At 34.6% G+C, this 16,532-nt stretch overlaps 1 protein-coding gene across 1 annotated transcript in view; it reads left to right on the top strand.

Moving 5' to 3' along the window:
* Positions 1-214: 214 nt before the first annotated feature.
* Positions 215-16,532, top strand: part of MEOX2 (mesenchyme homeobox 2) — a 66,345-nt gene continuing 50,027 nt past the window's right edge. The window contains exon 1 of the mRNA XM_036247127.1: positions 215-1,008. Within this exon, the coding sequence (XP_036103020.1) occupies positions 495-1,008 (514 nt within the window). The 5' untranslated portion in view covers positions 215-494. The remainder of the gene's footprint in view (positions 1,009-16,532) is intronic.

Genomic DNA, 16,532 nt, shown 5'->3' on the forward strand with positions numbered 1-16,532 from the left:
GGCGCGCCGCTTGCAACCCTGGCGGCCGGCAGGGGCGGGCGGGCGTGGACGCGCTGTGTGCGTCCAGCAGCTTTAGGAAGTGGAACTGGAAGCGCGTGGCGCAGACTGAGCGGGAGTTTTGGAGGGAGTTTGCATGTGGTCAGCGCTGGGCTCCTAAGCCAGCCCCCAGCTCACATTACACTCTATTTATAACCTCTCAGAGCTGTTTCCCCCTGAAAGCAGTTCTCTGGGACCACCTTCTTTTGGCTTCAACCTCTCCTACTCTTGACATTTGAGTAGCTCGGAGGGAAGCTCCTCCAGGTCAGAGTGTTTATATGTAAAGGAGACTGGCCGCTAGGGCTCAGGACCGGGATTATCCAAACCCTGCAGAAACGCGAGCGGCTATTGCTTGGGGAGGGGGAAAAGTCACACGGTTTCCAGTGAAAAGTGATAGAGGCTGGTGGCGTTTGCAACCGTCGTGAAGTCTTCTGCCTGGAGCCCGAGACTTGCATGCTATGGAACACCCGCTCTTTGGCTGCCTGCGCAGCCCGCACGCCACCGCGCAAGGCTTGCACCCTTTCTCCCAGTCCTCTCTCGCCCTCCATGGAAGATCTGACCATATGTCCTACCCCGAGCTCTCCACTTCTTCCTCGTCTTGCATAATCGCGGGATACCCCAACGAGGAGGGCATGTTTGCCAGCCAGCATCACAGGGGGCACCACCACCACCACCATCACCACCACCACCACCATCAGCAGCAGCAGCACCAAGCTCTGCAAACCAACTGGCACCTCCCGCAGATGTCCTCCCCCCCGAGTGCGGCTCGGCACAGCCTCTGCCTCCAGCCGGACTCGGGAGGGCCCCCGGAGATGGGCAGCAGCCCGCCGGTCTTGTGTTCCAACTCTTCCAGCATGGGCTCCAGCACCCCGACCGGGGCCGCGTGTGCGCCGGGGGACTACGGACGCCAGGCTCTGTCACCCGCGGAGGCGGAGAAGAGAAGTGGCGGCAAGAGAAAAAGCGATAGCTCAGGTAAGGGCACGCCGGGCACCCTAGGCAAAAGGGGCGGGGAGATGTCAGGGAAGATTCTCTCACTGTAGTGAGGCGGCACGGAAGATGGGACATGTCTTGCCCTCTCTGGCTCCCCGCCGCCAAATTCCGCGGGGCTGCATTGGTCCTGTTATTTGGGGACACGTGTTTCTCAGAGGGCGAAACTGTAGCCAACAGCACTAAGCTCTCCAAGGTTTAAACTAGTTTACCAGAGGGTTGAGAAAAAAAAGGACAAGTGACAGTATGTGAAATCGATTGCAAAGCGTGACCTTCCATCTGAGCGATGGGGAGGGGAGTGTACCCTGGGATGCAGCGTCCGCTGGGCGTGCGTGCGGGTGCCGCTCCTTGACTTTTTCCCTTGCTAATTCCCGTCTCTGAGTGGCTCGATTTTTCCCATCGTTAACTGGGTTTCCAAATTATTGCACAATATTTGGAACTTGCGATGGAACTTGGCAGAGCGTATGAGAAAAAAAAATTTTTAGATTTTTTTTAAAAATTCTGATTTCAGAGTACTTTAAATAGCACCCTTTTCCAGATGGTACAAAAAAAAATCCCTTTCTTGGGGAAGGAGATATAATCTAGGATTCAGAGGATTTTAAGGAATGTGTCAGAAAATTGTTAATACATACATGTTCAGATTTTTTAAGAAATAAGAGTCTTAGTAGTTGTATTGTTGTGGCACTAACCTAAAGAGAGAATCTGAGTTTCAAAAGTGGAAAGTAATATCCTCCTCCAACTGAGAATTATCGGAGACAAGTACTGGAAACAAACAGAAACCCCAGTAGTACTGGTTCGCTACATCCCTGAGGCTGGTACGTGAGGGTGCGCGCAGGAGGTGCTGATCTTCCTAGGGATAAGTTGAGTAGCCACGTAAAAGGGGATGCTTGAAGGCACAGCCTGCCAAGTAAATTGTAACAATCCAGAGAAACTCAAGTTTTCCAGGCAACTCCTCAAAGCCCTTAAAGGATGCTTTACAATTAAGCGAGTTGTGAGTTTTCTTCCGCAGCAGTAGCACCGCAACCTGCGTTCCATCTTTTTGAAAAGTGTCATTTGTTTAATATAATATTTACATATTTTCTACCTTTGAGGAATTGCTTTAACAGTTCTAGAAGGTAATTCCAGATTTTGGTCTGAAGGACTGGGGAAATGTTTATCTTTTCTAATGCTTTAGGTAAAATCCCACGTAAATGACAATGATTGACCAGCATTATTTCATGTTTCTTTGCAGCAATTCTATCAATTGTTCTTCAGCACAGGTTATGGGAAATCTTAACTTTTACTTTTCAAGGTCAGGGGTAAACTTTTAATGCTCGATCACAAATTAGTTTATATCTAAGAAAGTTACCAGTAGTAGTATTCATTTTTAATGGTTTTTACTGACCATAAGTGAAACTCTCAGGACAGAGTTAAAAGGTTCATCATAGCAAGGTTTCCATCTTCATTATAAAAGAAGCCAATTATAGAATGCAGTAATCCTTTCACAGACACATTTCATATCAGTATAACTTTTTTGGGGGGGTGGGGGGAGACATATTCCAGTTCAGATTTGCCAGCTTACTTTTGCAATCACCAGAATCTCTTACTGTTCACTTTACTTTCTGCAATGAGAGATCTATGGGAGGATCGTTCCTTATGCTTCCTGAACTGAACCACTGCACCAAAGTTTCTTAAGGAAAACAGAATTTTCAGATAGACACATGTTATTTGGGTTAGAAAGAAACAGAGAAAGTGGGATCCAAGAACTGGTTCTTTTAAATTACTTTAATGACAACTTTCTTAAGAAAATTGGTTATACTAAGAGTTATACTCTCCTTTGTGGAAAATAAGCATATAACAAAATAAGTTTATTTTTACATGTTGAAGCTAATAGAGTGCTAGAAAAATAAACAGAAGTTAACATCAGCTACACAAAGTATTGATAGTTACATCTTAAGTGGGAAATACAATTAGTCATCACCAAGGATAAAATCACTGGGGAGTTAGATTGAGCATTTTCTTTCATGGGATATTTTAAAAGAAATTTTGACTAAGTAAAAGGAAATATCATAATAGTTTCCAATTAAATATATATATACTCATTGAAAATAAAATTTAATTAGCCAATTTCACTATTTGAGTTCATTATATTTGTTGGATCTTTAGATTTCAATTCAAGACATCTTCTTCCTGTGATGATATTGCATTTGATCTTTCATAATTTGTGTTCACATCTATTTCATTTTATAGTATTATAAGGGCATCTTGATCTAGCAAAAATTAAAGTGATGTAGAAAATCACTATAATTCTGATATGTTATCAATAAGCATCCCTTATTGCTTATAGCATAGTTTATTTCATTATTTCCAAAAGTAAAATTAAATCAATTTCTGAATCTTGACATATTAAAATTATGTTATATGAAAGTCACATCATGTTTAATAGAGACCATTTATATTTTTTCAGGCAGTTTATAATTACTATGTATTTATTGTTCGGAGCAAATGCAGCACATGACTCCAGGGAAAAGTCGGAACCAAAATTCTGTATTCTTGCATCTGATACCCAGATATTGTGGATGTGTGCATGACTGTGTGAAATTTTAATAGAATGTTAAGCACCAGAAAATATTTAAACAAAACAAAATAAATTTTGTCCCTGGCAATGATGCTAAAACTACCATATGTAACACTTACCAGCATGCATTCACATGCCTTTCCTATCCCAAACACACACATTCACAAACTCGAGAAGCTTAAGGCTCAAGAAACAAATATTTATGGACTTTATTTGTCCATTATAGTTTATTGACAGTTGAAAATAAGCAACTTTAATAGAAAAGTACACTGTTATTTTTTATATGTGTTAAATATTTTTGCAACTTTGAACCTGCTCTGCTTTCCAGTGTTATTAGCAAAGCCAACATCTGCCACCTCTTCAAAGGAACTCTTAAAAATCGGAACTTTACAACTGTACTTAAAACAATCTATACAAAGCAGGTGATTCTGAAAAAAAGTCTATAAATAGGGTGAATTACTTGGCTTCAATTACATTTGATTGTTTGCCAAGCACTATAGTAATAGGTATAAAATGCCCATTTGCTTTTTTAATAACCAAAATAGATCGATCAATCTAACTTTAGGTTTTATGCAGATAATACACAATATAAATATGTAAATATTTTCTATTCAAATTAATTTAATGAATATAAGTACATATTTTATAAAAATAATGATATTATAAAGGAGTGATTTTGGGATGTGGATTATACAAGGGTTTTGAATCATATTAGATTCTTGTAAAATGACAAATATTTTATTTATAGCTACAACATCATAAACTATTTATTGTCAAATTATGTCTGTCTATATGCCTGACTACGCAGAATGACATTAACAAGCTAGAAGTTAAAAATAGAGTAATGTCTTACCCACCCTAACTGGTACTATATTGTAACTTTTTGTAGATATTTCAATCATTATGTTTTCCAAAAGGAGAAAAACGTCACTTTATCATTCATCTCTACATTAATGGATTATGGCTTTTTAAACAGTTGCTTTAGAAGTTAAACAATAGTCTATTAGATATTGGTTATCATAGGAAAATATTGGACAAATTAAATGTCTCAAATTTATGGAATAAAAAAATATCATTTTTAGTCTTTTCTTGGAGTGGTAGATTAATTTTAGGTGTGAACATTTTTAAATGGTGACCTGACATTGAAAAATCTAAGTACCATTGACCTACATGCGTGTTCTCAAATGATTACACTCAGGAGTCAAGAATAGCATTAAGGTGCTTTATTGTTGCAAGTCAGCAATAAATGGAAGGTAGGGTGCAAATAGAAATAGGAATAGTTTCAAGTTCTGTGAAAATATCTTTATTTATAGTTTATTTAAAAGGAAAAGCATTAAATGTAAGGCATGGCACTTCTAAAACTTTCATTTGGGTTAAAAACAGTATTACATACTGATGATTTTGATCTTTGTTTATAGTAATTATCAATGGAAACCACCATGTTGGCATCATGTAAGCTTATCTTCATAAAAAAATTATTTAATATATTTTGAGCATTACTGTGCTTTCCCTCTGTGTTTAAAAGCATAGACTCTTCATCACAGAGTTGGAACCTATAGTAACTTACAGTATTTATTGTATGACCTAAAGAGTCTAAGAAATTAATTTTAAACAAAAACAGAATGGCAATAGAGATCAACTTCTTCTCTTAGATTCAGGGAAATTTGGGAAACTAATCTCATAATAGGATTAACTTTTTGAAAATTTAATAACCTATGGATTATTTAACAGCTGAATTATGTAAGAGAACCCCATATATAAATCTATTATATATACTTTTCCTAGTAATGGTGCCAATTTTATTCCTTTGCTATATTAAAAATGGCAGCCAGAAATACAAAACAATGATGTGAGGGCTTTTTAGAGTTTCATTTCAAATAAAAAATAAAAAAACAAAACAATATAATACAACAATATATTTTAGTTTTCTCCTCTATTCACTTCAGTCATTTATTTCTGAAATTTCAGAATGTGTCTTTTTTCCAAGCATTGCTATAGTGATTACAAATATCTATGAATGATAAATTTTAAAAATGGAAAAATATTAGACAATAAAATACACATAGAAATTCCTCAGTTACTATTTGTTGACTTATTAACTGTAGATGATTCATCTCTCTCAAATTTTCTGTATTTTTCCCACATTGTTTTTATTATAAAATATTTTGTGGGTAAAGTATATTAGCACATGAAATGAAACTCTCAGGAATAGCATTTTTACCCTTTTGATGGTAATCATAAAATAAGAAGGATTAATTCTTGAGTGGCCAATTAAATTGCATTTCCTGGGTTATGGTATTGGTGACTGATTCCAAAGGATTATTAAAAGAAAGAGAGAGAGAGATGAAACACAAACCAAGACCAAAGTCACAAATTAGAAATTGAGGTAAGTATGATGTATTTCCTAGTAATCGTATTAAGCAACAAAGCTCATTTTATTGTCACAACTTATTTCTTTATATTATGTGTTTTAGTTATTAATGTGGCTTAGTTGTCACTAATAACCTTTTTGTTAAGGTTGTAAAAATAAGAATCATTAACATTATTTTCTATTTTTGTTATGATGCTCTTATGACTATTTCTTGGATTAGCTGTATTAAACTGAAACCTCCAAGTAAACATGAAGTAACACAATAAAGTTACTTGCAGCACTCTCTACACTACTCCTAAGTCACAGTCATCAGGGAGGTTCAACATACACTGGATAAAACTTTGCAGAATATTTTCTCTCTTTCATGGAGTAAAATTTCCAAAGGTAAAGGTCATTCAGGTCTTAATCTTCAATTTGCATTACCTATGTTGAGGCAGAATTCACTTTAATCTGATGATCTTTCTTCTATGGTTTTACATTATAAAAGTGTAGGGAGTTTATTTTCACTTTAAGAAAGTTGCGTTACATAGTATTTTATGATACAAAATAATCAATAATATATCTATTGAATCGTGTGTAAATTTTGGACAATGATTTTTATATTTCAGAGTATTTCTATTGAAAGCTTTTAATGTATTTTTACTAAGTTAACAGAAAGTTACTTGGTAAGAGTAAATGTTCATACGTGATTGAATGAGTCAATTATTTTTCCTCAATATTTGGCATTTTAAATATACAATAAAAAAGTAACCCATTATTCATGAAACCTTAATTTATAATGTTACATTTTCCACAGCACTATAATACTTCTGAATTTATACATGTTGCTGTCTATAAATGTGGTACCATGTACTGAAATATTTGTTTTTATAAGATTCTAAAAATATTTTATGATATGTTCTTTGGTCTTTTACATGTGCATATGAACAAGAATAATCAGGTAAAATCTGTTATACATACACATTTTAGGAAAGGGTTTGTATGAGCAAGAGGAAAATTCCTTAAAAAATAATCACTTTCCTCTTTCTATATACAATATAGATTTAAAATTATCTTTAGCTTATATGATATTGCTATACTAGTTTTAAAAGCTAGCATTTTCTCAAAAGTTTAATAATTCTAAATATTTGTGTATTTTGTTGACTTAATTCTTACAGCCTTGGAATTTTTACTTTTACTACAAATATAACATGTTGACTAGGTAATACTTGTAGTAGTGAAAATGCTAGGGTTTTGATTAAAAATTTAAATTCAAAAAGTGTTTCTCTTTAAAATTTCATAGAATAAATTTAATTCAAATGTTTTACATGTACTTAAAATCCCTACTGTTTGTTTTCAAAAGTTTTCTTTCCAATATATTGTAGGTATGTTTCTTGAAGCTTAGATTGGCACACTGATTGAAATTATGAATATAAGGTGTTTCTTTTTTACAGTTTTTAGTTTCTCGTGTGTTTTAGTAGAAAGGATAATGGTAAAAAGGGAGACTGCTGAATTAATGAGGACATGGCATCTATACTTAAAAGCACGCTTTAAAATAATTTGTCTATGCAGAGACACACACATACTAAGAGACAGAATTCCAGATTTAATTACTTGATAACAGATCATTTGAACAAGAGCATCCACCTTAAACACTGTAACACAATGTTATATATTTCAGCTACAAAATAAAATATTAGGCCTGAAACATATACAGCTCTGTGGGAGTCCAACAGGCTCAAGCTGGTAATCAATGACAGTCATTAAAACCAACTATGCCAACTCTCCCGCAGTTTTTGTGTTCTTTTTTTCCCTCTAGCTCATTATGCTCCACACACTTCAAGAGATCCCCATAATAGTATAAGAAAAAAAATCTCCAGTTATCTTACATGACTGTGGGCAAGAAAAGGATTAAGATGAAGTCATCTCTCAGGCTCTGCGGAAACCTAGAGGCGGGTCCAACTTAGTTGGTGGATGCCAGTAGAATTTTAAAGGCCTGGAATCTTGCTCTTTGAAAATATAGCCTTAAAGCGTTGCCAGAAATGACACCCAAATAAAAACTTATTTTTGCAAAGTGATAGTTATTTGCAAATGTAGTGGTGAAATGGATTCAGTGTCTGTAAGAGATGGCTTCTTACACTGTCTGGACTGCACAGGAAACTTTGGGCTGATTTTCTTAGCCTCTTGAAAAACTAGCAAACCAAACCGAAGTGTACTCCTATTAGTTGAAAAAAAAAATAAAGTGGTAGTGACTTATGAAATGAACAATAAATACCAAGTAAATTTTACAGATGGTTGATTTTATTTTGGTTGCAAAATCACGTTTCAATTAAATAGAATTGTGCCAAGTGTAGCTTTGATTTTGTAGAAAAGCAGTCATTTGGCAAATGGCTTTTACACTTTAAGAACCACTTGAAGAGAACTTTACTACTAACTCAGTAGATTGAAATTAAATAACATCTCTCCTTATTTAATATTTTTCAAAAATAAATGGGCTCTCAGTGTGTTTGCTGCTTTTCATGATTAAAATCTGTGCAACTGCAGGTATAATCTACATTTACCTTGGAACTTTTTTTCTTATTTGGACTATAAGTGGGTCTGACTGCACTGAACTAGACAGCATGTAGGTGGAAACTACTGAGACAGATCGAAATGACAGGAAAGCCAGAGGTTAGGCATCCGAACCTGAGGGCCTGCTGCCATTCACATTTCTAGGATTACCATCCTTTGCATGCCTACGTTCATAATTCAGGGAATTATAGATAGGTTTTCTTCCAGAACTATTCTTTGTTCCTGGAAATAAAGCTTTATTACCAAACATATTCTTGGATATCCAGATGCTTGGGAAAATTGAAGAGTGACACTATATATATTTGCATGTTTAGCCTTTAGTCAATAAAGGTGGCACATTTAAAGGTATAATTTAAGAGTTTGGTGATGACTCTTTGATTGTGGGCAGCATGTGGGGAAGCAACAGGAAATAGTAAGTCACCCTGGGTCTGCCCATAACTGGAAAACATTAATGTCTCTAAACCTGAGGGGGACAAGTAAAGGGAGCTTTTATAAGAATCCAGAATTCAGCGAGAGGCACAGAAGAGCCACCCAGGAAAGTTGGGACCTCTGGAGGAGGATTGTAGCTGATACCAACTATCAATCCAGTAATCTGTCTTCATGACTTCCAAACTCCTTCTGTTGCCTCCCATTGGCCAAATGTCATGAGAAGACACAGAAGCCGAGCATAGGAGTCCTAGTAGATGAAATCTATAGACACCAACCTAAAGGAATATAGGCCTCAGGGAGTGGCAGTGCAGACAGATCTAGGAGAACATACTATCTCATCCCGTCTCTTACGATCTGTAATTTAACTTCTCTGTACTTTAGTTTCCTAAAAATAATAGTGAGTAAATAGCATAAATCACTTAGAACAACGTTTGGCTCAATAGGCATTGTTATTTTTGTCATTTTTGGCAATTATGTCATAGATGTGCACCATCTGAAAACAATTTCTATGTTGCCTATTTATTTGTATTTTTTTTACTAATAGTACTATAGAAAATGTTGCTTGCTTAAAAGATCTCTAAAGATTTAAAATAATCCGCAGCTGCCCCTCGAATTGTAAGTAGCATGCCATTTTCCTGAAATGTAGGGTGAGTTCTAGACCAGTTCTTTTGTGTAAAAGACTCAAGTTGTCTTCACTTGATAACCCTTCAGATCCTCATCCTGTAGCCTCTTTTGCTTGGACATCTCCTAACCTTCTTTTCTAGGTGTATCCTGATACTTCTGTATCAAACACATGTTTTCAAAAGGAATGGGCAGAGGGGCATTTAGTCAAGAAGAAACAGAACTTAAACTGAAGGGACTTAAATATGACAGTGGAATTTGGGGTTTGTTTCAGCTTTTAACTTGGAGGTTGGGCGTGAGATTTTTCTGCGATGCTATAAAGTTTACTGCAGGAGGAATCTACGTATTATAGGTCTTTGTTGTTTCTGGTGGTTCCATTTGAAGACTCATGAATGACAAATATGCAAAATACCACTAATAACTAAAAATTTATTATATTCCACATAAAATGCATAAAAACCATTTTAGTTTGGTGAATAATTTCTTTGTTCAAAGAAAATAATTTACTTGATTGTTTATGTATTTATTTATATTTAACCAATTGTTGAGAATTATTGCTGAAGTTGAGGCCAGAAAGAAAAGCAAAACTTATCCAAGTTTCGAATCCTGAGTCAGTTTCACTCTATTTAGCTTAGTCACCTCTCCTGCACCCACAGTTTAATGTGGGCAATTCGGAAATGTGTTTCAGAGACGTTTTAAATTATTATAGTGATGGTCTGTGGCAGTTGCTTTTGCATAAATAATAGAATCAAATACTATATTAAAATTCTAAATGCCGAGTTAACTCTTAGCAAAACTACTAGATTCACAGCAACATAACTCCGAATATAAGAAAACTTCAAAGGACTAGTGAGTGCTAGTCCACTAGATAATGGAAGGCTGGGATGGAGTAGGGAGAGGTGCAAGAAGAACAAAACATTAAGAGTTCAGTAATAAGCAGCAGAGACAAGAAGGAGCCAACTGCAGCAACTGGTTCATTACTCTTGGATTTTAGGGTAGGCTTAATGTGTTAGTGTTTTTTGTTTTGTTTTGTTTTTTGTTTTTTAATAAGTTGTAATCAGTAATGTTTGAACAGATCATTAGAATCAGAATTATCAGGGCACTAGAAGAGACCCAATGCATCACCCAGTTCAATGAATGTATTTCCTAGATGAGAGAAAGCACCCAGAGAAGTTAAGTAATGTCTGTCCATTCAGCCAAGTAGTGGCAGCTGAACTTCCATATCCTGACTTTCAGCCTAGTGCCCTTAAAAGGAAAGTCTCATAAAATATTTTTAAACCTTAAGTTTTAGTCTTCCCAATAAAAATAAATTTCAGCATCATTTAAAATGTTGGCTACTGCGTTTGAGTGAATAAAGTGCAATTTCACAAAGTGCTTTACTTGGGTGTAAACTACCTCTTTCTGAATCTGATTTTATGTCTTATTACCTCAGTCGTTTTTCATTCTTGATTTATATATGTGCACCCTGTTATATTTTCTTAGCTTCAATTTTCTAATTTTCTAAGGACATAGATCTTGTTTATGATTACCAATGTACCTGCATATTTCTGACACCGTGTATAGTAATAAACCACAGTGTTTTAGTTTAAAGCAGAGTTTAATATCTGTCAATGTGCACATGGAATTTACTGTATTGTATGAATAAATAATAGATATTTATGTAAACAGAATCATATTTTGGGTAGCCATTTGGAAATTGAAGAATCTGTTACCTGTTTTAATTTTTTAAATGTAATGCAAGTAAATTTTGCTAAATTGAGCTTTACTTATAATGCATTTGCCTTTTTGTGTTCAGAGTAATAAATAGCAATTAGTAGACATTTATCAACTAACCCTCGTCTCAGGTCATTAACCTTATCCACATTCTTAGTTAGGTATTGATCTTGCTTTTCAATGTAATGTACAGGATGGGACAAAAGTAGGTTTACAGTTGTTTGTATGGAAAATAATACAATAATTAATAAATAATAATACAAGAATAAACTGTCACACACTCACAGCTGTAAACCTACTTCTGCCCGCCCTGTGATCTCCTTACACCGAAAGTACTCAAAAATATTAATGATTGGCATTTTGCCTTTGTAAGCAGATGTGCTCTCCTTATTTCTCCTGCTCTTCCACCCACACCCACCTTTCCCAGGATCTGCAAACATCAAACCCATCTACTCCTCTCAATGCAAGAACCATATAACCTCTGGAGTACTGACCTCTCATGCTAATTCCAGATCATTACTTCTTACTAAACCCTCAAAACACAAAACATAAAAAAATACAGTTGGTTTTTCCAAGAAATTTTATTCCTTTTTTTTTGTCTAAACACAACTTTATTTCCAAAATAAAAAAATAATAATTACTCATGTACATAGTTAATTTTAATTTATATTCAAAATGCCTTCACATTAATGGTCTCAAATGATGATTTCTGCTTTTCCACTAGACTTATATTCAGGACTGAGTCAAGCTGCTTATTTCTTCACAGCTCAGCCCAAATCCATTCTATTGCACATCCTTCTATGTATTTTTTTCTTTTCCTACTTTAATGTTTCTTGCACTTAATTTTGTTTTCTGTCCAGGTTTCCTGATGGAGCTATCTTCCGAGTATCTTTATCTCTTTGCATTCTCTTCTAATGGAATCCTATATTAAATGTAAAGTAATATTTTGACTGATGCCCATCAATGATATACTACTGATTTTACTTGTACTGATTCTTGTGTGCAAATTTTGTTTAATACCAGACAGACAGATAGATAATAATTAATATATAATATGATATATAATTCAATATGTAATATAATCTCCTATGTATTATATATATAATCAGATAAGTAGATAGATATATACAAGTGCTTTCCTGGCAAAGCATTCTTTTCATAGTCTGTGTAACGTAATGCTAAATGTTAGTTTTAAGCAGTGTTTTTATACTTTCTTATGTGGACATCTAAATGTATGTAGTCGTAGCTGTATATAAGGAGTTTTCCACAAGATTTTCTGCATCTCCCATCTATTCAATAACATTACTTATTATCTAATTTCCTTGGATAAGAATTTAGGGCTATAAATAAATTGGCTTCCATCTATAATCACCCCACTCAGTCATTAAAGGCTTTATTGATCAGCAGGGCCAGTTTTGTTGACATTGGTTTTGCCTACATTTTAACTCATATTTCTTCAATAAAGCTGTTTATGTCTATCACTTTAAAAAATATTTATTTTGAGAAAATTGTAAATTCACCTGCAGCTATAAGAAGTAATACAGAAAAATCCCAGATACCATTTACCCAGTTTCCCAGAATGGTTATATCTTGCATAATTATAATATAATAACATAACCAGGAAACTGACATTGGTACAATCTAGGAAACTGATATTGATACAATCCACTACCTTATTCAGATTTCATTATTTGTACATGCTCTTATGTGTGTGCCTTTAGTTCTATGCTACCTGCCAATGTATTCTGTATTTTGATTCCATAACCTGCAATATCTTTTTCTAATATATATTCATTATTTTCATTAAAATCCGGCTTGCGACACCTTCTCAGGTCAGTACCACCCTTCTGTTGCCAAATTAATATCTATAGACTGCATAATAATACTCTTAAATTTTGCTTAATGGTTCTCTTTACTGTCCTGTTTCACATGACTATTGTGTTGACTGAATTATACACACTCTCAAAGGAAGAGTCAGTGTCTTCTTTTTCTTTTTGTGTGGTATTCACCATTGGTTCAGGTGCACAGAAATACTAGGTAAATCCAATATGCAGCCTAGAAAATGCTTCGCTAATGATGAATGAGTTATCTGTTAGGGGCTTTCTGAGACGCTTGGCTCCAGGCCTCCAGTAGAAGGGCAACTTTAGAAGATTCTTGAGCAATCCATAGGAGAGTTTAATGAATATCCACATTCAGTAATTATCTGTGTTTGTTTCTGGTTGATTTTTATGGATGCGTCCTAAAGTGAAATACCTGTGATTACATGGCATATATTTACCATTTATGAATAAATCTGGTCAAAAATAAATATGCATTTATTAAAAACTTTAAATCAGCAAAATTTACATGTCGAAAGGTAAAGTGTCTGTATTTTCAGAAAAATGCCTTTTTTTAGGACAATGGTACTATGATGCTGTCAATCCATGATACCTGTGCCTGTGTTATTCTGCTTTGAGTATCGCTGGTTACCCACATTCAATCAGTGGTTCATTAGAGAATGTGGGTCTGAGACCCTGACAAGTGATCACATATGAGGCTGCCTGGCTAGTAAAGAAAGAGTAGTGATTTTAGGGGGTGAACAAGCTAAAAAAATCATTTTACTTGTGATTCTGAGTTTAGTCACATATCACATAAACTGTCTGGTGAGAGGAAAGTTTGCAACAAGCTTACTTTTATGAGTGAGTTAGAATTTATTTCCATAAAAGAGTTAAATTTAACTTATACTGCAGTACATTTTGACAATTTTTAAAAATTCTGTTACCTATGACTCTGATACTGATTCTATTTCAACAATTCCTTCCATTCATTGAGAAAAATAACTTTCAGACTTTTCATGTTTCTGGCCTTTTTCATTAATGTGGTGTTATAAGATTACTTTATTCAGACCAGTAACTCTCAACACTGTTACTACATTGGAATAACTTAGGCACTCTTTAAAAATATCCATGCATCATTAATTAGATTAAATTAATCTATAATAGAGCAGCAATTTTTTAAAATTTTATACTGGTAATTTATAGCATTAAAAGAATAGATGAAATAATGTAATGAGCCCTCACATTCCCATTATATTTAATATTTGTCAACACATGGCCAATCTCATCCCCTTTATACCATCCTACTCTTTCCTCAGCTTGTCACAATTATTTTGAAATAAATATCAAATTACTTGTCACGTAATTTAGACATTGTTATTTTTAAAAATCTCCAAAGTGATTCTAATGTATAGTCAAGATTGAGAATCACCAGTTTAGAAAATTCTTTTTTCTGGTTTAAAAAGTTCCGAATAGTTTAGAATACTCTGTATTCTAAACAATATCCTGTTCTGCACAGGGAGAGCAATGTCACACTCAGCTGCTCAATAAAAATCACTGATTTAATACAAATGGCCTTTGTATATCTGTATTCATCACCAATAATTATAATACTCTCCTATGCTGTATAGTACAGTGGCATGGCTATTTAAATTTTAATTAAGATTAAAATTTACTTAAAATTAACTTCAATTTAAAAGTCAGTTTCTCAATATCACTAAATGTTTTATGAACACTCATTAGCCATATGTGGCTACTGGTGATCACAGTGAACAAGGCAGATATAGGACATTCCCATTTATTAGAAAGTCCAATTAAACAGTGCTTCTGAACAAAAGGACGCACCGTCTTACTTTTCAATTACTGAAAGAGTCATCAAGGATGAGAATCTCCTCAAGTGGAGAAAGAGACTGTGAGAATTTGAATACCATAGAAAGTCAAATGAACTTGCTGTGTTATTTACAATAGCCAAGGTATGGAAGGAATCCAACTGCCCATCAATAAATGAGGGGATAAAAAAGCTGTGGTACATACAGATATATATTCAATAGAATATTACTCTGCCATTAAAAAGAATGAAACCTTACCATTTGCACCAGCATGGATGGACCTAAAGTGTATTGTGCTAAGTGAAATAAGTCAGCATGATTTCACTTATTGCTCTTTAGATTTCACTTATATATGGAATCTAAAGAACACTATAAAGAAACAAACAAAATAGAAACAGACTCATAGATACAGAGAACAGACTGACGGTTGCCAGAGAGGAGGGTGTTTGGAGGACTGAGTGTAAAAGGGGACGGGATTGAGAAGTGCAGATCAGATGTTCCAAAGTAGTCATGGGGATGTCAAGTATAGCATAGGGAACAGAGTCAATAATATTGTAATAACTATGTATGGTGCCTGTTAGGTACTGGAAATATCAGGGGGAATGCTTTGTAAAGTATATGATTGTGTGACCACTATGCTATACAAATAAAACTAATGCAAAAGAATATTGAATGTAAACTGTAATTGAAAGATTAAAAAATTAAAAATTAAAAAAATGTATAGTTGTAATAGATGGAGCATATCTGAAAGTAAAATGTAAGGAACGTTATTTTGCTAAAACTCTTTGGATAAATGCTGGGTTTACCCAACCGAATGTTGACATAAATAAAATACATTCATGGTTTTGAAAAGGTCAAAGTGTATCTTAAAATAATTATTAATTAAACATAATCTATAAGCTTGATATTTGGGCCATTATAAAAATAAAAACAAAACAGAAACATTAAATTATTGATTTACATATAAAATATTAAAATAAATAAAACACAATGTAACAATGGATGTCAATGTAAAAAAAAATAGAATTTTGGAAGTGAAAAGTCAAACAATGAAAGCATTTTAAAAAATGTTAGGTCAACTAGGGAGATTCTTCCAGGTCTCTTGAGGAATAGGGAGGAGAACATTTTTCTGGGAAAGGGTGGGGATCATGCCAGGAATTAGGCTAGATTTTCCAAGGGAAAGTATGAAAACTGAATAAAATCAGACAGTGGCAATTAATGATAAAATATTATTAACTTTCAAAGTCTCTCAAAAGATTTGGTCTTCTACAGTCTCTGGTGTGAATTCCAGAATTGCAAAAGTCAGGTGATTGACAAATGAAAGATCCTATTAGGGGAGATTTTTAACTTTTGGGGAAGAAAATGAGGATAAAGTAGTCATCTTGGCATTAGAAAAAGAGCAAATGCAAGGAAGAGTGAAGTATAGGGAATCTTACATCTGTACTGTGAAACATCTGGGCCTGTTTGGCTGTGACCATACATTATACAGTGAAGCAGCCACAAACCCAGAGTTTTGAATATGTAGGAAGTAGGAAGACTATTCATCAGTGGATTCATTTTTAATAGAGATTAAGTGGTAATTAATTGATGATTGAATTGCTAGGGATTTGTGGGAGAAAAGGCAA

This window comes from Molossus molossus, unplaced genomic scaffold, assembly GCF_014108415.1.
Source record: "Molossus molossus isolate mMolMol1 unplaced genomic scaffold, mMolMol1.p scaffold_m16_p_7, whole genome shotgun sequence".
In the NCBI taxonomy this organism is placed as follows: Eukaryota; Metazoa; Chordata; class Mammalia; order Chiroptera; family Molossidae; genus Molossus; species Molossus molossus.